We start from the raw sequence: 22,722 nt of genomic DNA, 5'->3' as shown, positions 1-22,722 counted from the left end.
TACGTACTTAATAACTTACTTGAAACTCGCGCGTCATATCGCTATATAAATAATAATTAAATATCTAAGTATCATTTATTCATAATTAATTATAATTTTTCTATCTAGTTTATAATATCATACGATGACATTTATTTTTATTGTTCTTTACGAAAGTGTCTAATGTAGATATAATTTGAAATCATAACAGTGATCGATCGATTGATTGATCGTAAGATTTATCCCATAACCGTATTAAGTGGGTGGTGGGTGAGGCAAGGGTGCTGTTTTTAATATGTGAGGATTTCAGATGATTTCCAGACCAGTATTTTTACCTATTTGAAGTTATACATCGTTTCTGTCATCATAATTTCAACATTTACTAGTAGTTACAGGAAGAAAAGAGAAAACATTAATTTAACAGTAACAGCACTAGAAATGTAACGTTTACTTTTTCACTTACTTATCGTATAATCTACATTCCAACGAACCATGTAGTGCTGCATTTCTCTTGATTACTTTATAAGTAGATCGACAAATTCTAATTTGGACGAGATCCGAGGTTTCCCTCAGTATTTGCTACAAAAGATCGTTTAATTTGTAAATACTTGTGTGAGTTTCAGAAAACTCTTACCGTAGACGCGTCTGTCGGAGAGGTTATCCTCCTCGTCCCAGAGGGGCATGTCGTGTAGCCGTCGCGGCTGCCGCTCGTAGTGCCCGTAGTATTGGAACTCCATTACACACAACACACTGCACTAGCTCAGTAACACAGTCACCAAGCACAGACACTCGCACCTCTCGTACTGTTTACGCGAGACTGAATGTTTTCAACTCTCGACCGCACACTCCTGATAAACCTCACTTATCGCAACTACAAACGACCCTAAAAGGATCGATGACTTATAAAGCCGCTGTTACTCGCCAGTGATGAATTTTTAATTTCCCTAACTTATAGCGCGAAGGTTCGAACCGGAATGACAATGAGGTCAAGCAACCTCTTGTTTTATTTGAAAATGATAAGCAATAAAGTCTCCACTTGGTCACGGACGTAAGATTGATATGCGCTGTCCTTATTAACTGAGAGGGATTTGTTTCGTCCATGGCTTATATAAACAAGTTTATAATATTAATATTGACAATGGTTGGAGATATCTTGGCAGCAAACTTGGTCGGTTGCAGTTAAACAGTATCTTCATATGAAGTTCGTCTTATATCTCCCGGCATGTTGGCACATGGATGTGTGAACAACCTGCAGTGAACACTATCGGGGCCTCGACAAATAACGGCGAGAAATTGCTTCGATATCGACGACTGAATTTGCGTCTCAAAGGCTCTCGTGAAGGTATTGCCTTCAGCAGGTCACCGACCGAGGTTTTAAACCTTTTTATTTAAAAAACTGTTGATACAGTGGCGACGACATCTACACTATTTTGAATCAGCCAGGGCCAAAGTCAACAGTTAGCACTTTTGACGTCGCGTTTACAGTCATGTGCTAAACGATGGAACACATCAAACGGATCGTCACAGTGACGGTGTTGGTTTCGTAGAATGATCTCAGTATTTCTAATATAATCCAGAGGAATAAATTACATCACTAGAAGTAAAATACGTGGTCAAAAATATTTTGTATAAAAGAAGTCTCTTTTTGACAACCGTGATTCAACGGCGGTCTTAATAATTTGTATTTTCCATTTGTTGAGATGTAGCTTACCGTGAACACTTTGAATAATCAAGAAAATATACAATTCTGAACCTCTGATATTGTTAGGCATAATAATGAGTGGACCTTCGTGACCCAGTTCGTACAAGTTTACTTGGCCGGAGACGGCTTCAAACCAAGGATCACCCCCGACCTTCTTCCATTATCTCGCGTGGTTCATTGAACCGCGCGCGATCGAGAGGGGAGTAACAAGATACTTATTGTACGAGATAAAGAGAACAGAAAATAAAAAATATTGATTATGGACACCGGTAGTTTAATTAGATAAGCAGCTCGTTTGGACCATACTGCGGTTAGCGATCTCTACTTACAGAATTTTAGTACCTACCTACAATTTTCGTAAACGTAATGCAAAAGAAAACCAATGCGTCGAATTCTTAGTTATTCGGTATTGATTCTACCTAACAGTTTATGCTCTAGATATTCCTAAGCAAAGGCAAAAATAAAAAAGGAAGAGTTCAGAAACTGGCGCTACATTCTCATAACCTAAACAGACTGGCTATGTCGCGACGCGAAGATGTGCTATATAAACATCAATCATTATCGTGTAATCAGGTAAAGGTGGGGAGGGACGGAAAATGAAATGGAATTGGCATTAAAATTCCATCATCCGCTTGTAATGGAGTTGGTTAGGTTAGGTTAGGTTAGGTTAGGTTAGACGGAAAATGAAATGGAATTGGCATTAAAATTCCATCATCCGCTTGTAATGGAGTTGGTTAGCGCCGCAGCTGTAGGGGCTTGAAAATGAATCATAATTGGAGGAAGGATGTTTTTACGTCTTCGAGGTAGAGAAACCGACCAAGGTAGTGAATTCGAATGAATAAATTTATAACATCTTTTATAATCGACAATTTATTAGTAAAAAAAGACATTTACATTGCTTTCAATTTTATGTTATTAATTTAACCTAGGTATTTAAAAAGCCTTAAGTACGAGTACCACTTCCCCGTCGCGATATTGGGTATTGATTGGTTTTGTTTTTTAATATTTCTCATATTGTATAAAATAAATATTATAATTTCATAAAAAGTTATTACTTTCTTATACATTTTCTTTACTTCCCAAGGGCGAACTTTGTATACTTAGTTACCGCGAACGACCTAATCCTACTAACCGACGGCTGATCGCCGTATGACATGCAAAGTATCCCTATTAATGAGATACTAATACATCGTAATGTACTTAAGTAGATTACCTAGTGTACAAGCAAGCTGTTATGTCTGAAACCTTGAACTTAGAAAAAGACGCTTCACTCTCCCAAAACAACTTTATGATTCGTTTAATCGAAGAAGATCGCAAGATGCGAGGATGGCTGTTCACTTGTCCCTACGTTGAAGTATGGTAATGAATGTTGGGTATGACAGAAGAAGCATGAAAGTAGTATTAATGCTGTAGAAATTCAGTCGTTGCGTAGCATCTACGGTGTTAAATTGAGTGATAGAGTGAGAAACAGTGTGATAAGAGAGAAGTGTGCTGTAAAAGACGATATAGTGACTAAGATTGAGAAGGGAAAGTTAAGTTGGTTTGGACACGTAGAGCGGATGAAGGATAATAGGATTACGAAAGCAGTATATAATGTGATGGTCGGTGGTAGGGCTGGCAGGGGAAAACCTAGAAGGACGTACATTGATGAAATTAGAGATGTCTTTAGAAAAGGTTCAGTATGTTCTAGTCTGAACCGGCGTGCGTGTGTGAAACGATTAATGAATGTGGAAGAAGTGAGAGATGTGTGTCATGATCGAAGCAAATGGAATTCTATAAGTAGTCTCTGCTTGCCCCGGTGGGAAATAGGTGTGAGTTTACTCGAGGAAGTGGTCAAAAGGTCACTTTTCGAAGGTCGAATATTCAATGGCATATTTACCGAAATTATAGAGGTATATTAATTCGAGCTAATGCATCATATCTATATATAGGGTGTATGTGACATCATAACTACAACTTTAAGGGATGATTGAGACCTTTATTCTGAATTGATATCAAGTGGAATTTTCCGTCGCAAAAGTATGGAACTGAAAATAATTTAAAAAAACGCAAATATTTTCATGATTTTTCCGACAGTAAAATCCACTTGATATCAATTCAGAATTATGTTCTGAATATAATGTGCCACTAACACCCATACGCACTGACGGGGTGTAAGTGACATCGTAACAAATACTGAAGGGGGTGATTCAGCTCTCTATTCTGAGTTAATATCAAGTGGAATTTTCCATCGCCAAAGTATAGAATTGAAAACAATTTAAAAAAACTCAAAAAAATCATTAATTTTGCGAAGGAAAATTTCACTTAATATCAACTCAGAATCATGGTCTGAATCATCCCCCTCAGTATTCGTTACGACGTCACTTACATCGTACCCCGTACAGTACATACAGGTAGCCATACAATTAGATATGGGTGTTAGTGACACCGTAACGAATACTGAGGGGGATGGTTCAGACCATGATTCTCAGTTGATATCAAGTGGAATTTCTTGTCAGAAAATTCATGACTTTTTTTTGTGTTTTTAAAATTATTTTCCGTTCCATACTTTTGCGACGGAAAATTCCACTTGATATCAACTCAGAATCATGACCTGAATCATCCTTCAAAGATTTCGTTACGGATGTCACTAACACCCTGTGTATACGATTATAATTACGAAGAGACCTTATTTACTACATTTTAAAATAAGACTAGGGCTCGGTAACCTCAAGGTGGTAGATTAAAAGTAAATTATGTACGGGCCGGTAGCTAAGGGCAACCAGTCCCAGAAACCTCGATAGAAATGAGGTTTGAGCAAGAAGTTTACGGTCTAGATCCAAGGTTCCACAGATGTTTAGCAGGTCTATGTACTTATCTGGTTTATAACTTCACGTCGTATGTGTAAAGTCGATTCTGAGTTTGGTTTTGCTCTGTTTCATTACCACCAGTAAATATGTGATGGAGCTAGCTCGCCGCTCACTATTAACCGGACATAATTAGCTTGTAATTTTTTCCGGAATTTTTACTTTTTATATGATTGGTAAATCGCGCCATTTCAAATTTCGAAAACGTAGCCTTAGTTGAAGCCACTAGCGGACTTTGTAACTTAATTAATAATTATTAAACAGAAAAATCATATTAGTAGTATTAAAAACAAAGGAACAATAATAATTGTACTTATGGCGGAATAAATTATTGCAGTTACTTATGTACTTCAATAAAGAATGACGGTTGAGATGAGAATTTCAAGGTAAGTACCTACATAACTTATCCCAAACGATTGTTGTCTTGAAACATTCAAAAACCTTAATTACAAAAGACAAAGAAAATTTTCGGTTACTTAATTCCAAATAAAACCATTTTTGAACTTTAGTTTTCTTAGGTACTGAAGTACCTATTTTATTTAAAAGTAATTCTATTAGAAATATTTTATTTATCTATTATGAAATAAAGAAACACCTGAAACTTATTTATTATTGTTTATCTATCCTAGAACAATTAAAGCGTTAAGAGCGATACTTTTATTTACCTTTATAGGCAGATACTTATATGAAAAAAAAAGAAATTAAATAAGAAAAAAAGGAAGCAAATGAAAGGCGCCATGAAACAAGCTGAGATAACGGTACTCACGAGTGGATCTCTAAACCAGCCGTACATGTCTTACAAGTCAGTACATAGGTCACAGGGAACACAGGACCAACGGTTTTTCAGTTCCGATTCCAATTACTTTTACGTAAGTGCGAATGACCGCACACCGAACCGTATACCGACCGTCCGAAATACTGAAAGCCAACTGCTAAACAGTATAGCTATTCCACCGTAGCTTAGTGCCTTCGACAAACAATGCGCCAGTTGATAATTTTCGCGGGCTAATCGCTAAATATCTCCTTATTGATAAGTCATGTGCACGTCACTAGAGTTACATCAGTGGTGCTCGCAAAGTTAGCAGTTATATGTCGTTGTATACACTTCTTTATACGGTAGACGAATGACAATTATATTGTCAAATTGGGTACAAAGTCTCAAAGATATAGAGGTGAATACTTGATTGAAAAAGTAAATCAAGGATCCTAGGAAGGTAAATATTTTATCAAAAGTTGAAGTAGGTACAAGGCAAGGCACTTTCTATTTCTATACTTAAATTTCAAATAAGTAATGTTTCAGCAGATTCACTTTCTATGTTGTTTGTTTTTAAGTCAAGAACGGTTTTAAGTGTAAAAGCTGAAAAGTTTTATACTTATCTTAATTTTCCTTTACAGTGCGTGCCTATTGGACTTTTACTGCCATTGCCGAATTTCCTTCGAAAGAAATACAATTAAATTGTACTAGTTTATCAAATTCACCCTGACCCAGAGTAATACTGAAGAAAATAAAAAAGATTTATAAGTAATATTTTTTATTGTTTGTAGTTTCTGTAAACCTTCAAGTAGTGGCAAAAAGGTGTAGAGCATAGTAATTTAGCTTATCTATAACAAAAATAATAATTTCTATTGTCTGGAGTCCCAACACCTTTAAGACAAGTTCATTTTTATTTCGGGTATTAACAATGTGCATCATTTTATCTATTTAGTTAAAATTTAGATAAATTACTATCTAAATAAAATCAAACAAACAGTGCATTATGATTACGCAACGTACGGCAAGGTATACATTTCCTGGTAGGTAACCACAAAGTGGCGAGCTATGAGGCGACCCGCAGTTATTGGATTAATATTGAAGCCGCAAGACATCGTGTATAATGTCAACCAATGTTAAACGGATAATATCACTCAAAGTTAATTGCTCCCTTTATTGCATCCAGCGTTACTAACATATATTTTCCGCACCATACATTATAAATAAGATATGACTGTTTAAAAAGCTTAAATCAGCTACATTGTGTTTTACTTATATAACTAACCTGAAACAATAGCACTGCTGTTTGAATAAACCATTTATCAGAATGTGAAGAGCCAAGGATTAGTTCTAGACAGACATCAGCTCGGCAAATACTTTAATTAAATAAGTAGATGATGATGGAATATTTTATCTAAGGCATAAAATCTTTTGGCAAATACTTAGAAGCATTTGCAACCGTCATAGTTCTGAAAAATAGTGGTATTTGTGATAACACGGCTTGTTTGTCAGGATGTGAGATTTGGGTTCCATTTAAAAATCACAGAAATTGAGATACTAGAACATTTCGACGTAAGTACTAGAATTGAGAATAAGGAGCTGCCTTATATTTTGGATCACGTAACGATACATAGCCTTTTATAAAAAGGGTGAAAGAATGACGGATAATTTTGATCTGGAAACGCCAAGCCAGAAGACAACGCCAGACTGACATCCGTATTCTAAGATGTTAACTCCAACTAAAGTTGAGAAGACCTCATTCTTAGACGACGCTTCAACCTTTACTCGAGTTTAATCCAGTAAGGCATGACGTCATTAGTTTCGTATTATTTTGTTGGCAATATAAGGATAGTTATCGCTGTCTTCATACGTACAACATTTATGTAAATGTAGGAGAACTATGTAGATCTCTCGAATGTTTTTACATGTCCATAAATAGCAGTGTTAACGTTATCACAAACTGTACACGTCTTTATACACTAATAAAACCGGTAAACACAATAATACAATTGACGTAGGTATTTCGTTACTAGGTATGTTACAGATTTTGCTTATGTATTTCAGACAGCATACCTACGTGTTCTCTTTAGACCGCGATTTTTCAAAAGTAGACAGTTGTAGGGTGGTGGAGGTAAAATCGAAATAATCACAATACTTGAAGGTTTCTTCAGAGCACAAACAACCTCGCTTTCGAAATCTACCCGTCGCCATCTTCCTTCCCCTTCCTCTCACTCCTCAGGACACGTTCATAAACTTCACCTCACACACATCACGTTCATAATAAGTTTTCATTCCCACAAAGACGAAGTGAGGAAAGCTAGGTGTACTTAGTTCATCTTGTGATGAATGTACCTCTGACTACCCCAATTGGGATATAGTCGGCAGCTTATGTTATTTTTTGCAAAATACTATGAAAGTATGTATGGAAAAGAAGCGACTTCTTAATTTTGGTAATAAAAATAACGGCCCGAATAAAACGTTACGAAACAAATGATTAATTAAGCTATTGGTTTTTGGTGGAGTCTTGTTAATCCAGGATTCGCGGAACTTTTTCTATAAAAAAAGTACTAAGTAAGTATCCATATTAGTCAACCAGCGAACTTCAGGTAGGTAAATAAGCACCCGAATATCCGGTCACAGGTTTATCACGTCAAATGTTAAGTAAAATGATATTATACTTAGGGTGGTATTAATAAACTAATCTCAGCTGAAACTGCCCTCAAGATCATGCTCAAGTTCCTGTTTTTTTTATGAACTGTCACATTAACATGATCTTGAGGGCAGTCTCGAAGCTGAGATCAGTTTATTAATACCACACTTAAGTGACAGATAGATCCTGACAATTGTATATATCAATTTTGTAGGAAACCATATCTTTTTCTCTTCTACGGTGTGGTAAAACAGTTATTACAAATTATTTCTTAACTCAAGGAATACCAACTGAAAAATAGATGTAAGTAGTTTTGTTCTAGCGTAGTTGTTGCATCCAAGACAACTTGCTTTTGCGACACATCGCAATGTAAACGAGGAGAGATATAGGTAAGTTGAGTCCGGTATACAACGACCGATATAAGTGACAAGTCGCATGATTTGCGCAGACACGATATACTCGTAGATTACAAGGGGACGACGCCAATGTCGCATCACAGACGGAATCAAAAACGTGACCATCTAAGACCATTTCACTTTTATTATCTATATGATTAATGCTATAAAAATCACCATCAGAATTATTCTTATTAGCAAGATTAAAATACTGTGTACGTGACGTCATGACTCCATGACGCCAGTCGGTAATTGAATGGTATTACTTTAACTGTTTTCGTTTTGTTGTTTATTTCGGCATATACCTAGCGATTACCTAAGACATACCTACCACGTAGCTGAAATAATTGGTGAGAATCTATCGTGAAATAACAGTTATGAAAAAACCTTTGTTGATGCAGCTTACCCTAACGTGTAGCGGATATCAACTTTGCTGAAAATGATGCACCAATCTTCACTAAGCTGACGAGAGGTTATCACCCTATTATAGAAGATTGCAATAACTAATTAGGTTCAGTGATGTGCGATTCCCTGGAATGTTCCCAAAGTGGTAATGTTCTCGTTGTAAAAAATCTCTAATACAGTGAAACCTGGTTAAGTGAGACATCAAGGACCTGCAATGTCGTTTCACTTATAGAGGTATTCCACTTACCCAGTGTCTCAGATATACAGGTATAAATAAATATCTGTTTCATTTACAGAGGGTTCCATTAATAGAGGTGAGAATACAGGTTATTTCAGTTATACAGGTGCGATCATTAAATAAAATAACGTGTTATGTATTTTCGAAATAAACATCTGTATGATAGTAAAGCGAAACTAAAAATGAAGGTAATTGAAGCTCAAAATTTGTACTTACGTACTTGGAATTACGTGTGGAATTTGTGGATAGAATAAGAATGAGTAAACAAACAATGTTATCTCAGTTACAGAGGTTTATGCATATAAAATTTACTCGCTGTCTCAGTTATAGAGGTAACTATGATGATAAATCGAAAGAACGAATCCCAGATATAGAGGCTTACCTCGTCCCACTAACAGAGGTAATTCAGTGCCAAAGTGTTGGGACCTCAGCATGAGTTCCAGTTATGGAGGTTTCTCACTTATCCAGGTCCCACTTAACCAAGTTTCACTGTACACACTACACACACACACACTATAGACACTGGCTGTTTTTGTTATTCAAATTGCTCTTTCTTGTACCCTGGTCTTATCTGCCTTAGCATTAGGTAATATAGCTTTTATTATCTAAGGTTTGCTCCTTTTTACTGCTGGGAACATTCCCAAAGTGGGAACATTCCCCGGAACGGCACATCACTGATTAGGTTGATACAGTATCAGTGCGTAAGAACATTTATTTTGATCCGCTGCGCTGCGTGCGTTTGAGTACGCTCGTTCTTATGGCAAAATAGTTTTTATTTACTTATTTATTTATGGCATACATAACTAGTTACAGTCCTGAAGTTAGATAATTAAGTGTAACGTAAAACTAGACTATAACAAACATGCATGCACATTCAGCCACTTATGTTATAATTATGATAAACATAGGGGGTAGGTTGCTAAACAAATCAAAAAGAAGCTCAAACCTAAAACTAGTACTTTTTGATTATACCTATTATTATACATAATATGTGATATGTATGATTGTTTGTGTGTATGTATATTCCAATGAAATTAAAATAGGTTGGTACCTATAGTGATGCTGCATGACGTTGAACTTTATGCTTCATAAACACTGCAAATTAGGTTGCCTATATCCAAAGTGAACCCAGTTACATATAAGGGAATACATGAAGACAAAATATACCTAGTGAAAGCGGAAACCTTGTTTAACACACTAAACACAGAAAGCTCACGAATTTACTTCGCAGACGCAAGAATTAAGAGAATGGGAAGGAATAATTAATGTAAAAAATTGTTGTTGACTTACCTTCATCGTCATCCTTCCCCCCCACTCCAAGCAGGTAGGCGCTCCTCAAAAGATGACCCATTTTCAAAACCCCTTACTATGCTGACTTTGTGCAAAATTCAAGTGTACAAACGCTGTGCTACTCATACAACGCTACTCTACATAGATAATTTACCGATATAACAAGACTACTTTACATCGAAAAACAATTAAGATATTACTAGCGATAATCACTCTTCTAAACAACAATAATCAATGGAAATCCTAAGTTTATTTATATTGGGATTACCGCACGAGTCGGTTGAGCGGTAAGCGGCTACATTTCTGCTAAATAAGTCGAAATTCGCTTGTGTATCGTAAGAAAACGCGATGTATGTAGTTCGTATCGTCACCACTTTACAAATGAGGTAAACCGAGCGCTATCCGAAATTATAGGTCGTGTTGGAAAATGAACGGTGGAATCTGTAGAGCGGCGCTGTATCATAATGTTTTCTAACTGAAAATAAACTAAGTAACTGTTGCTATAAGTAAGTGTTTAATACATAAATATTTCTAAACAAATCTGGGGGGTTAAAAAGGCCACATGAAACAATTCATCTAAAAAAGCAATATTGCAATTTGACATTTAGGTACGCATATAAAAGTAAGTGCGCAATGCAAACAAATGTCAAATAGCAATATTGCTTTCTTAGATGAAATGCTTCGATGTGGCCATTTTAACCCCCCTGTTTGCAATACACTATTTTGAATGAATTAGTGGAATCTAGTTTTCATCACGTGCAGATGATTTTGTAAGATTTCAAAACATATCAAAGGGGACTTAAATTTCGTAATATGCAGGAACTTGCACTTAAAAGTCTATTGACTTTATAGGTAACTAAGATACGCTTTTTTATATCTTTTATCATCGTACGCATTGTCTCTTGGTACTGACTTGGCTCGAAATTATGTTCTGATGACTTGTGGCTCTCTCTACCAACTTTACCTAATAGATATTATGACTGTAAGTTAATAAACTTGTAACAACAACAGTTGATGGCACTGGCGACAAACTATCGCTAGAGAAATGCTGTATAATTCGACTCCACAGCTTCTATAGACCGGGGACGCCAGACGTAACATGTTGACAGTAGCGCGGGAACAATGAAGTTATCAGCGCGTACCGACGCCCTGCGCCCGCGCCGCTCCGTCATGAGCAAACATCTCCGCTGCCGTGCGACGCGCAGCCCTCAATGTCACCCGCTATCTTCATGGAACTTCCGACTATGAGGCTCATGAACAGTTTACAAAAACACATGTTTAGGCTTCAAGGCAGGGAAATGTAAGTACCTACCTATGTAAGCATAGAAGAGGAAATGCGAAAACTTCCTTATAAAAAACTAGATAAAGGTAGGTAAGCTAAGACCCCATTGGTAAACGCTTGATAGGTACATACATACATAAACTCACGCCTATTTCCCATCGGGGTAGGCAGAGACTATAGAATTCCATTTGCTTCGATCCTGACAAACTTCTCTTGCCTCCTCCACAATCATCAATCGCTTCATACACACACGCCGGTTCAGAGTAGATAGTACTAAACCTTTTTTAAGGACATCTCCAATTTGGTCAATGTAAGTCCTTCTAGGTCTTCCTCTGCCAGCCCTACCATCAACTTTAGCTTTATATACCGCTTTCGCAATTCTATTATCCTTCATCCGCTCTACGTGGCCAAACCAAACTAATATTCCCTTCTCAATCAACGCTTGATAGGTATCGATTAAGAATATGAAAAGTTTCAAAAAACCCTTCCTCATTATTTTCACGAATCGTTCAGTGTCTAGTTAATTGTTTTTTTTTTTTTTTATGAAGGAATAGGTAGTAGGTACTTTGATAGTTGGAGTGGCAACTACTCGTGATTATCGTGACAGGTAAAATCACGGCTCTTACAAAATCTGATATTGTTAACATTAAATGCACGACTGCCACTTCAGGCAATATTGAACTTTATATCCGTCTGAACGTGTCTTTGTACAAAAGTACCTATTGTACGAACGTAGGCACTATGATTTTAAATCATCATCATCATCAGCCCATTAACATCCCCACTGCTGGGTCACGCACGGGCCTTCCCTATGGATGGATAGGGAGATCGGGCCTTAAACCATCACGCGGGCCCAGTGCGGATTTGTGGTTATTAACGACTGCTAATGCAGCCGGGACCAACGGCTTAACGTGCCTTCCGAAGCCCGGAGGAGCTCGAGATGAAAACTTTTTAAATATCGGCTCTAAATTATGAACCCCGTATAATTTAAATGAATACAATATCTCATCATCATCATCTCCCTAGCGTTATCCGGTTTTTCACAGGGTCCGCTAAAACATTGTTTCATGCACATATCTATCATCGCATTCGAAAAGAATGTAGGTACTTGAGCCGAAAGAAAATATAGTATAGGTACTGTAGGTCCCTACGGTGTTAAAATTTATTTTTTGAGTAAAATGTTTCTGGAAGCTCAATTTGACGCTTTTACTATAAGATACAAAAATTGAAGCAGTCCGTTTGATTTTCCAAATGTATATGAGAATGTCTATAGGTAGGTACTTGGTTGGTTTTTAATATGTCCAGGAGATTATTGTAGTGGTAGTGGAAGCTGATGATGGCAAATGGAATTCCATAGTCTCTGCTTACCCTAGTGGGAAGGAGGCGTGAGTTTATGTATGTATGGAAGCTGATCTGAAGTTATTTCTGGTTCCATAAGCAGTCCAGTCCGGACACTTCATACAAAAATCTGGTTCTGACCGTGTGCCGCTTTATCTCATGCGTGCAAGCGAGACAGGTTAGGGTTAAATAGACGGGGTGAGGTAAATCAAGCTCGCACTAATCCCGTATCGGTGCGGGGCGGAGCGTGTCCCTTCTATACTTGGTAATATTTTTTATTCTATGCCTAAACGGTAAACACGAATTTTTCATCAGCAAGCTTACGCTCCAATAGACTGGAAGTAAAACATTTATCTTTTTCGGAGTCCTTTACTTTAACATGATAGTAAGCAGCCCTTTTAGGGCTATACATCTTTCCCCAAAACGGTTCGGTGATATGTCACCTGGGTTGTATTAACTTGCTAAGCCAGAACTAATTGGGCGTGAAATGATGACACGCCGCCACCCGAATTTGGGTCAATTTCAGAGACGCAGTCCCTTCCTCCTTCTATTTATAAATACCCATATTTTTCTTTGAACGTTCCGAAAGTATCTTCCTTAATTATATTTCCTCTTGAAGATTGTCTAGCAAGTCTTCTTCTATCGTGTGGGTTGTGAGGTGGAGTACCAACCCCATCAACCTTGGTGTCAGGGTTACTACTAAGCCGCCAAAGGCCCCTAACATGGCTCATGTAACGACTACATGTACTGTACTGTGGCGAATTATAGTGTGATATGTTTACTAGAATTAAGGGTACATTAGAGAAGTCTCCTAACTTATGTATTGTAACCATCTATTGATTCTTCTATCACTTACATACATTCCACTTACTACGATCAATTATAGGTATATATTTCGCTCGTTCTTCTTTTTTATCGACAATAAAAAGACATTTTCTCGATATATCGAATTTAACATCTTTAAAATTATAACGGCAATAAATGTTTCAAAACATCATATAAAGATTTCTCTGTTCTGTAGAGGACTATTTAGTGTTTCTCTTTATTTTGGTAATATACGTTTCTTCGCAGGACATTCCAAAAAAATATTGTGATAGAGTGGTCCTTTTAATCGGAGACAACATTTAGATTTACTACACCGTCACAGAATTTTGTGAAAAAAAATCGAGGCACCGATTACTATTATTTTGCTAGTATTTTGAGTATAATATGATAACTATATTTTTGGACAATGGAAAGATTAAATAAAATTCTAAAATATATAACTTATCAAAACGAAGGACATATCATTGGCGATAAAAAAGAACGACCTAATTACGTTCTCCGTAGTGCTATCCTAATGAACCCTAGAAGCCAATGGAACATAAAGTTGAATAGCTTGTTTACCAACGAATGTTTGGCGCGCGTTGCCATGGAAACGGCCTCGCACCCACATCTCCAATCTGTGGATTATGTAAATTATCGGACCACCCCTTTGCCTCCTCCTTACATACGTCAGGGCGTTTACACTGACTGGTAATTTATCACTACTGTTGCTGACAACCCGTTTATGCTGGACATATCGCTCGAACTTTCGTTTTGCTAGCTGTACATGACTTCAAGGCTAGCAAATGAAACGGTGAATAGGTAAATCTATTTTTGAACGGTAAAGCAACGTGGTGGAGTATGCTCCGTCCCTACCCTCTGGTTGAGTGAGGGGAGGCTTGTGCCCGGATGTGAGACGTAGCTATAAACGTAGTCTAGTGGAGTTTGATCAAAGCTAAAGTAACGAATGCGGTGTAACATTACGGTAGCTCTCCTTAGCTTCGTTTTGGTCTCCTCTGTACTACAGAAAGCAAGTTTAAAAAAAATCGATTTTTAAAGGAGTTGGTTATTCCTATTTCGGGCTAATTAAAAACTCTCGGCATGTCATAGGATCAAGGTACAGAGGCTGCTAGGAGAAGAAATCTGTGTGTGTGTTGTGTCTGTCGTTTTATTATCGCGAGGAGTGGAAATCTGTTATTCGAGCCCTTCATCCCAACAGGGGATAAAAGGAGAGAGAGAGAGAGAGAGAGAGAAAATGTTTATTCAACAAATTGTGAATTGTGTGTGTGAAAGGATTAGAAGATGTATAAGCGACCTGGCTACGCTCAGTTGATCGAGAATTAAAAACTTGCGGCTGTTCGGAGCACGCTACAGAGGCTGCAAAATATCGCGAGGAGTGGAAAACTCTTGTTCGAGCCCTATATCCCAAAGGGGATAATAGTATTAGAACAAGAAGAATTTTGTATAAACACAAAGCAGTGCTCAGGATAATGAGTTCTTAAGTACTATCGCCTTTCGTTCTTAAGATCGTTAGTGAAGGTAAATAATTGAAAGGTTACATAAATTGCGTCATGTTTTATAATATATTTGTACAATAACTTAAATTACATATAATTTTTATGTGACACGTCAAGTAACGGGTGGGAGACCTACTTCAGCAAATAGGTATGATGCATTCCCTTCAAGGTCTAGGTACAAGTTGAACTCCCAAGAACTGACATACACTTCTATCAAGTTTTCATCCCTGCAGTGGGCAATGTTTTCTGTAATTAATTAATTGCTTATTTAGTCACATAGCATGTTTTTTAATGTTATTATGATAGGTAACATATGCATTGTGCATTCTAAGTTTATTGTAAATTAATCTTACAAGAATATTAGTTATAATCTAAGGGTGTATATGTATTATTTAAGTATTTGTAAAAATAAATACTGGTTCTTGTGACAATAATGTGAGTAAGAACAAATTACTTTAAGATTTAAACTACTTTTAGGTGCCTAATCATGATCAATCTTCGTCTTCTATTGTGTGGGTTGATGAGGTTGGTAATCCACCTCACAATCACCACCAACCCCTAACCAACCAACCAATTACCAATCTCATCAACCCTGGTGTCAGGATTACTATTGTGCCGCCAAAGGCCCCTGTTATGATCAATAATTATTATTTACATAGTTTGACGTATAAACTGAATCATTTATCTTCATACTACTTACCAGTAATAATGTATTTGAGTTTGTATTCCTTGTCGATAGCCAAGTGTATTTCACTGGCAGTGCGTGATATCTGAGAGGCTGACCAGGTGGAGATCACAGGGTCATCTCCAGGCTGCAGCCTTGCCATTGCTTGCAGTTGTCTGTTTACTATTGATACACCTAAGCATAAATAATATAATTACTTATTAGTTTTTAATGAATTTTAAGCCGTTTATCTTAAAGCTTACAAATTAAATATACCTAATGTGGTTGGACTTATCAGATGGAGTTGTACAAACTAATAGGTACAATGGGATTAGGTGTCTAGTTGGGAGAAAACTCAGATAATTCTACTTGATATTGACTCAGAATAATGGTCTGAATCATCCCTCAGTTTTCATTAGTGTCACTAACACCATAAGTTTTTGTATATATAGATATAGTGGCCTTATGGTTATTAATATTTAGTTATAATGTAGTAGTTTTACCTTCATTAATATTTTTCAAACTGTCAGCAGCATCTAAAAGGCTCTCAGCAAGTGGTTGCATTGCTTGTGGATAGTACCCGTCGTCGCAATCATATAGTTTGAGCGACGATATGGATCTGCAGATTTTAGTGCCTTTGCTCTGTACCCTCACCCAGTCTAACAGCAAACCATGGAGGTTGGAGACGTGTGTGAACACTGTTCTTGAGATGCCGTTGACATCCTTGTTAGAAGGTAATTCTGTAATAACCAAACATTTATTGTAACTCTGGTTTCCCTTCAAAACGCATAAATCTTTCGCCTTTTTTACCAAACATTTATTGGTACACGAAAAGACGTCACTTCTAAATTTAAAGATTATTAGTTAAAATGGGTCTTTTAGTTGAACGTTGTTTACTAACCTTTAGGAATAAAATTATGGCTGTTTTCAGGACAGGCAGTCGCTTTCACAGGTGTCCTAGACATTTTACGTGCTTTAAGATCAATTTATTAGGCAGTCCAGTAAATAACGAAAAAAAACTTTAACAACAAAACAGAACAACATAACCTAATCCTTATATGTGCGGTGCGACCTGCCTGCGGCGACGAGCGTTCCGTTCCGTCGTCTTGTCACGAAATTCGAAATTTTCGAAAATAGGAAAAGTAGGAAAATGACAAAAAGTTATCTACGTGATGAAATGGAATGGAACAAGTTCGGTTATTTTGGTGTGGCAACACTATCAAACATGTCAAAACTGTGTTTCTTAGGCATGATTTTGCTGAGCATCAATTATATCGAACAGTCTAAAACATATAATGGTGCTAATTCCTGTAAATACCATCTAATTTTATTTTAGGTTATATCTGTCATTTTCTTATCCGCCGAAAAGGAAAGGGACGGGTAATCGACAAGCATAAAATTTATGGAACACACGTCAATTTTAAGCACAAATCTAAAACAACCGTCTAAAAATTCGCCCGGGTCATTCATTTATTTACTCATTCTTCCTAAAATTAAGAGCTGTCAATCATCCGTCCCTTTCCTTTTCAGCGGATAAGAAAATGACAGGTATAACTTAAAGTAAAATTAAGAGATGTCTGCAGGAATCGGGGCCAATGTTGCTCTCAGAACAATAACTAAAGCATAGAAGGAAGGCTAAAATAAGAATTCAGAAACTATAAACCGGCTCTCTTCTAGCTTACGACACAAACTATGAGTGAGAAAAGGACAAATGATTCGCTCTTTGCTTCATTTTTTCCGAGGTTGTCACAAGTTGTCACAACATGAAATGTCATTTGGACCTATTGGACTCCTTTTAACTCGGCCAAATACATAGTAACATAACATAAGAAGATTTTACTTATATTTACCGAACTATTTGACACGGTCGCGTGAACTTTGTTTACGAGTGTCTTGTGTTCAGATTGTTTTAAGTGATAATTAAACAATATTTTTCCAAATAAATGGAAAGAAACTTTTATTTATATCAAATAATTGAGTGTCTCGACTCTGTGACATTATGTCTTGTGTGCGCAGCTCACATTCAGGAAGAAAAGAAAATAGCCAACAACTTCTGTCGTTTCATCGGTAAGTTTTTTGTAATTTTCTAGTGAAATGTGAACTGCTGAACAATTTTAGGAAAGTAATATGTTTTGCTGAATAGATTTGTAGCATAAAATATTTGAGATATCCATTATATTATACGTTTCATCGATGAATACGGAATTGATTTGAGGTTATGTTGATTGTCCATAGTGATGTACTAAAATTATCGATACTTTTAATTTTTAGATTTCCTGTAGACGATAACAAAGAGAAAGAATGGATAATTCGCATTAATAGACGAAATTGGATTCCAAATAAGTACAGCCGTATTTGCTCGAAACATTTTACTGCGGATTCATTTATGTGTTTTCCTAATTCGAAGTGAAGACGTCTTCGAGACGATGCTATTCCTACATTGAACATTATAGATCAGACAGATGAAATGGTAATTACGGCCGAGCACCACACACCCGAAGTCTCGACGGCAAAAGGGACAAAATTGTGGGTCCGCGTTAAATTCCCATATTTCGCCAGTTTTTGGCTAGCGGCCCACTCGGCAGCCGGCCCTGCGGTTCGAGTAGTACGGGGCAGGTGCGTTGCTGCAAACCTGCAAGCGCAGGTCGCGTCCCACAATAAAGCACGCCCCCTCTCCTAGGGTATGAGCGTGAGCCCATCGGGCCTCTTACCGTCTGTGCGGCTTAGACCCGGCGGTTCCAATTTGCACGGCACGTCGATCAACACCAGTGCACGGCGGATGACAAAATACTTACCGATGAAACGATAACAGTTGGCTATTTTCTTTCCTTCCTGAATGTGAGCTGCAGCTCCAAACTAATATAAACCAGATAATATAATCCAAAAATGGTTAGATACTTACCTATCAGAGACAGAGTCTCCTTTCATCAAGAAGAAGATAATTGCGTCCTACAAAAAGAAATCTTGTAAAAAAAATTATCGACATTAATTGTAAGTAAATTTAATTTTATCGACATATTACTAAAGTGAAACCCAACACTAGGCAATGAAAAACTTGTGACAACCTACGAAATTACGAAACAATTTTTGTATATGCGTCTTTGTCTAACATTACGCCGGTTCCGTAAGATAAAGTAGAGCAGAATTATAGAGTTCTGTTGCTATTTTAGCCTTCCTTCCTCAGAACAATAACTAAAGCATAGAAGGAAGGCTAAAATAAGAATTCAGAAACTATAAACCGGCTCTCTTCTAGCTTACGACACAAACTATGAGTGAGAAAAGGACAAATGATTCGCTCTTTGCTTCATTTTTTCCGAGGTTGTCACAACATGAAATGTCATTTGGACCTATTGGACTCATTTTAATTCGGCCAAATACATAGTAACATACATAAGAAGATTTTACTTATATTTACCGAACTATTTGACACGGTCGCGTGAACTTTGTTTACGAGTGTCTTGTGTTCAGATTGTTTTAAGTGATAATTTAACAATATTTTTCCAAATAAATGGAAAGAAACTTTTATTTATATCAAATAATTGAGTGTCTCGACTCTGTGACATTATGTCTTGTGTGGTATGGGGCTGCAGCTCACATTCAAGAAGAAAAGAAAATAGCCAACAACTTCTGTCGTTTCATCGGTAAGTTTTTTGTAATTTTCTAGTGAAATGTGAACTGCTGAACAATTTTAGGAAAGTAATATGTTTTGTTGAATAGATTTGTAGCATAAAATATTTGAGATATCCATTATATTATACGTTTCATCGATGAATACGGAATTGATTTGAGGTTATGTTGATTGTCCATAGTGATGTACTAAAATTATCGATACTTTTAATTTTTAGATTTCCTGTAGACGATAACAAAGAGAAAGAATGGATAATTCGCATTAATAGACGAAATTGGATTCCAAATAAGTACAGCCGTATTTGCTCGAAACATTTTACTGCGGATTCATTTATGTGTGTTCCTAATTCAAAGTGGAGGCGTCTTCGAGACGATGCTATTCCTACATTGAACATTATAGATCAGACAGATGAAATGGTGTTTAAATTTATATTTAAATTTCAGCCTAGCCTGCATCATCTCACTGCTGGCTAGATAGATAAGATATTTGTATATATCATTCAACTACATATTATTATGTACTTAATAAACTTAGTATATACTAAGTCTGTAGTTGTTTTATGTCTAAACAATTATGAGTTGTACACGTTTTATATAAGTAAATGATTATTATCTTTGATTTCAGATATTAAATCCAAAAGTGTCGACTGGATTTACATGAAAAGGTATATCAAATAATTTTCTTTTTATATTTTTATCATGATATACATATATAGAGTGTATAATTCAACCAGCTGCACAAAGCACTTAAATCAGATATATTTTACTTTTATTTTTATAGATTATTTTGTACATACACTATTTTAACATTATTATTAAACTTTATTTCAGTCAGTTCAAGAAGACGAGATGAAAAATTTAAAAGAAAAGCTGAACAAGTCACGCCTCAAGATCAAACGACTTAATGAAAAAAAAAATCAATGTGACAGGGTGTCACAAAGACAGTTTCTAAACAAATTGACACTTTAGAAATTAATAAATTTGTATTTATTGTAAATATAATGTACATAATTAATAACGTGTATAATAAATACTTGCTAATGAACAGATTTACGATCTAATTTATATTTCATTTTACCTCCTGTTCTTATTTACTCCTACTCCAACACTCCAGGTTGATACGAACTGCGCCCAATAAAGAATGTAATGAATGTTATAGATTTGTGTAAGCGACTTAGATAAATCTTGACTAAACCTTCCTTTACAAATACAAATATACTTTATTGCACACAACATACAATACTTACAAGTTTTACACGAAAGATACAGTACACCACCTACCTACCTTTTACTTTCCCTTTCTGTTCTCTTATGAATACTTGTATGCCCTATTTTTTTTAAGTATAATGCTATATCTAGTAGGTACGAGTATGGTAATCCTAGTATTGAAACAGCTTGTAGCCCTAGTAAAGACCGCCATTTTATGTTTACAGAGTGGCACGTTTTTTCTGTAGGTATTTCCAGTCCATACTCTTTTCTATGTCTATGGCGTGAGCCCATCGGGCCTCTTACCGTCTGTGCGGCTTAGACCCGGCGGTTCCAATTTGCACGGCACGTCGATCGACACCAGTGCACGGCGGATGACATCATAAATAAATTCGAATATTACAAAATACTTACCGATGAAACGATAACAGTTGGCTATTTTCTTTCCTTCCTGAATGTGAGCTGCAGCTCCAAACTAATATAAACCAGACAATATAATCCAAAAATGGTTAGATACTTACCTATCAGAGACAGAGTCTCCTTTCATCAAGAAGAAGATAATTGCATCCTACAAAAAGAAATCTTGTAAAAAAAAAATTATCGACATTAATTGTAAGTAAATTTAATTTTATCGACATATTAGTAAAGTGAAACCCAACACTAGGCAATGAAAAACTTGTGACAACCTACGAAATTACGAAACAATTTTTGTATATGCGTCTTTGTCTAACATTACGCCGGTTCCGTAAGATAAAGTAGAGCAGAATTATAGAGTTCTGTTGCTATTTTAGCCTTCCTTCTATGCTTTAGTTATTGTTCTGAGCTTCCTTCTATGCTTTAGTTATTGTTCTGAGATGTTGCTTCATATGCCTATTCGTTTTTGTATATCAATTGAAGCTAGAAACAAGACGATTTATTAGTGTGAGGTGTTTCAAGGGAGGTGTTGCGTTGCTATATGTTTATTTGTTATAAATCCTGTAATATTGGAGTATTTTGCCGTTAAAAACTTTTATTTACAATGGCTGGACCTCTACAAGACGTTGTGGAAGAAGACGCAGCAGATTTACAATTCCCAAAAGGTATATTTCACTTCAATTGTGTTAGGTACCGATTACTTGCTGACATCAACTAATTTCATACTTACCATGTGTTTACTATCTTTTTGATTTTAGTATTAGAAACGTGTATGAGTTACTTAGGTCATTACAAGAAAGTTTCGTATTTGTAGGTTAGTTCAATATGAACAAATAATTACTGCAGTTTGAATGTATTCTTCCTCTAAATAATGCGCTCATTTAACATGTATGACAAAGTAACTACTTTTTCAGAATTTGAGAATGCAGAGACATTACTAATATCGGAGGTGGATATGTTGCTGGAGCATAGAAAAGCCCAAAATGAGTCTGCTGAAGAGGAACAGGAGTTCTCAGAAGTCTTCATGAAAACTTTGACTTATACCAACATGTTTAAGAAGTTTAAAAACAAAGAGACCATAGCTGCTGTTAGAAAGTAAGTATTGGAATTTAGGATTGATTTTCTACATTAGAAATATGTTTTCTCTTCACCTGTTAATATTTTGAAACTTGTAAGTTACATCACTCTAGATCACTAAACTAACTTCATTTGATGCTGTAGTCTTGCTTTAGCGTGTTTTAACTTATTTCCAGCCTCCTTCAATCAAAGAAGCTTCACAAATTTGAAGTTGCAAGTTTAGCCAACTTATGCCCAGAGACTCCAGAAGAAGCCAAGGCTCTCATACCATCACTGGAAGGCAGATTTGAAGATGAGGAGTTGAGGATATTATTAGATGACATACAGACCAAACGCAGTTTACAATACTAACATAGCATTAGCAAAGTATTTATAAGTTTATGTATTCAATCAACAATTTACTGCGTTTTAGTTGTAAATAAGACTGAATTGTAATACAATTTCTGATTATTAATTTGTTTTTTATTCACATAGATTTTACCTACAGATAAAACATATAAACTGTGTTGTGGTTATAAGTTAAATATATCTATTGAC

At 36.3% G+C, this 22,722-nt stretch overlaps 3 protein-coding genes and 1 long non-coding RNA gene across 6 annotated transcripts in view; 2 read left to right on the top strand and 2 right to left on the bottom strand.

Annotated features, from left to right (window-relative positions):
• The window catches only part of LOC126372248 (uncharacterized protein C6orf132 homolog), a 78,058-nt gene extending 67,412 nt beyond the window's left edge, over nt 1-10,646 (bottom strand). The window contains exon 1 of one of the 3 annotated variants that reach the window (XM_050017936.1): nt 10,257-10,646. In XM_050017936.1, the coding sequence (XP_049873893.1) occupies nt 10,257-10,317 (61 nt within the window). In that variant the 5' untranslated portion in view covers nt 10,318-10,646. Of the gene's footprint in view, nt 1-613; nt 798-5,293; nt 5,447-10,256 lie in introns of those variants that run through there. The other 2 variants (XM_050017933.1, XM_050017935.1) reach the window with 2 other exon arrangements.
• A 4,594-nt stretch (nt 10,647-15,240) lies between these two features.
• On the bottom strand, nt 15,241-17,023 carry LOC126372051 (uncharacterized). Its single transcript, XM_050017569.1, has 4 exons — nt 16,763-17,023; nt 16,365-16,601; nt 15,898-16,056; nt 15,241-15,443 (listed from the first exon to the last, which is right to left on the bottom strand). The coding sequence occupies exons 1-4, from the start codon at nt 16,824-16,826 to the stop codon at nt 15,310-15,312; spliced, it is 594 nt and encodes a 197-aa protein (XP_049873526.1). The 5' UTR covers nt 16,827-17,023; the 3' UTR covers nt 15,241-15,309.
• Nucleotides 17,024-19,039: 2,016 nt separating this feature from the next.
• On the top strand, nt 19,040-20,810 carry LOC126372088 (uncharacterized). Its single transcript, XR_007567112.1, has 3 exons — nt 19,040-19,502; nt 20,114-20,153; nt 20,320-20,810. It is a non-coding gene; the product is annotated as an uncharacterized LOC126372088 (long non-coding RNA).
• A 763-nt stretch (nt 20,811-21,573) lies between these two features.
• Nucleotides 21,574-22,639, top strand: LOC126372087 (DNA-directed RNA polymerase II subunit Rpb4). The gene is made up of 3 exons (XM_050017627.1): nt 21,574-21,773; nt 22,023-22,203; nt 22,362-22,639. The coding sequence occupies exons 1-3, from the start codon at nt 21,713-21,715 to the stop codon at nt 22,534-22,536; spliced, it is 417 nt and encodes a 138-aa protein (XP_049873584.1). The 5' UTR covers nt 21,574-21,712; the 3' UTR covers nt 22,537-22,639.
• The last annotated feature ends 83 nt before the right edge of the window (nt 22,640-22,722 follow it).

Source organism: Pectinophora gossypiella, chromosome 13, assembly GCF_024362695.1.
Source record: "Pectinophora gossypiella chromosome 13, ilPecGoss1.1, whole genome shotgun sequence".
Lineage (NCBI taxonomy): Eukaryota > Metazoa > Arthropoda > Insecta > Lepidoptera > Gelechiidae > Pectinophora > Pectinophora gossypiella.
The sequence above is the reverse complement of the archived record's forward strand: the minus strand, read 5'-3'. Positions and strand labels throughout refer to the sequence as shown.

What these genes read in the sequence shown, in the direction of transcription:
- LOC126372051 (XM_050017569.1), bottom strand. Translation starts at nt 16,826, where the DNA reads ATGTCTAGGACACCTGTGAAAGCGACTGCCTGTCCTGAAAACAGCCAT. An exon ending in TTTGAAAAATATTAATGAAG is followed by an intron (nt 16,057 to 16,364) that starts GTAAAACTACTA and finishes ATTTATGCTTAG; the next exon opens with GTGTATCAATAGTAAACAGA. An exon ending in ACTCAAATACATTATTACTG is followed by an intron (nt 15,444 to 15,897) that starts GTAAGTAGTATG and finishes AATTAATTACAG; the next exon opens with AAAACATTGCCCACTGCAGG.
- LOC126372087 (XM_050017627.1), top strand. Translation starts at nt 21,713, where the DNA reads ATGGCTGGACCTCTACAAGACGTTGTGGAAGAAGACGCAGCAGATTTA. An exon ending in AGATTTACAATTCCCAAAAG is followed by an intron (nt 21,774 to 22,022) that starts GTATATTTCACT and finishes CTACTTTTTCAG; the next exon opens with AATTTGAGAATGCAGAGACA. An exon ending in ACCATAGCTGCTGTTAGAAA is followed by an intron (nt 22,204 to 22,361) that starts GTAAGTATTGGA and finishes ACTTATTTCCAG; the next exon opens with CCTCCTTCAATCAAAGAAGC.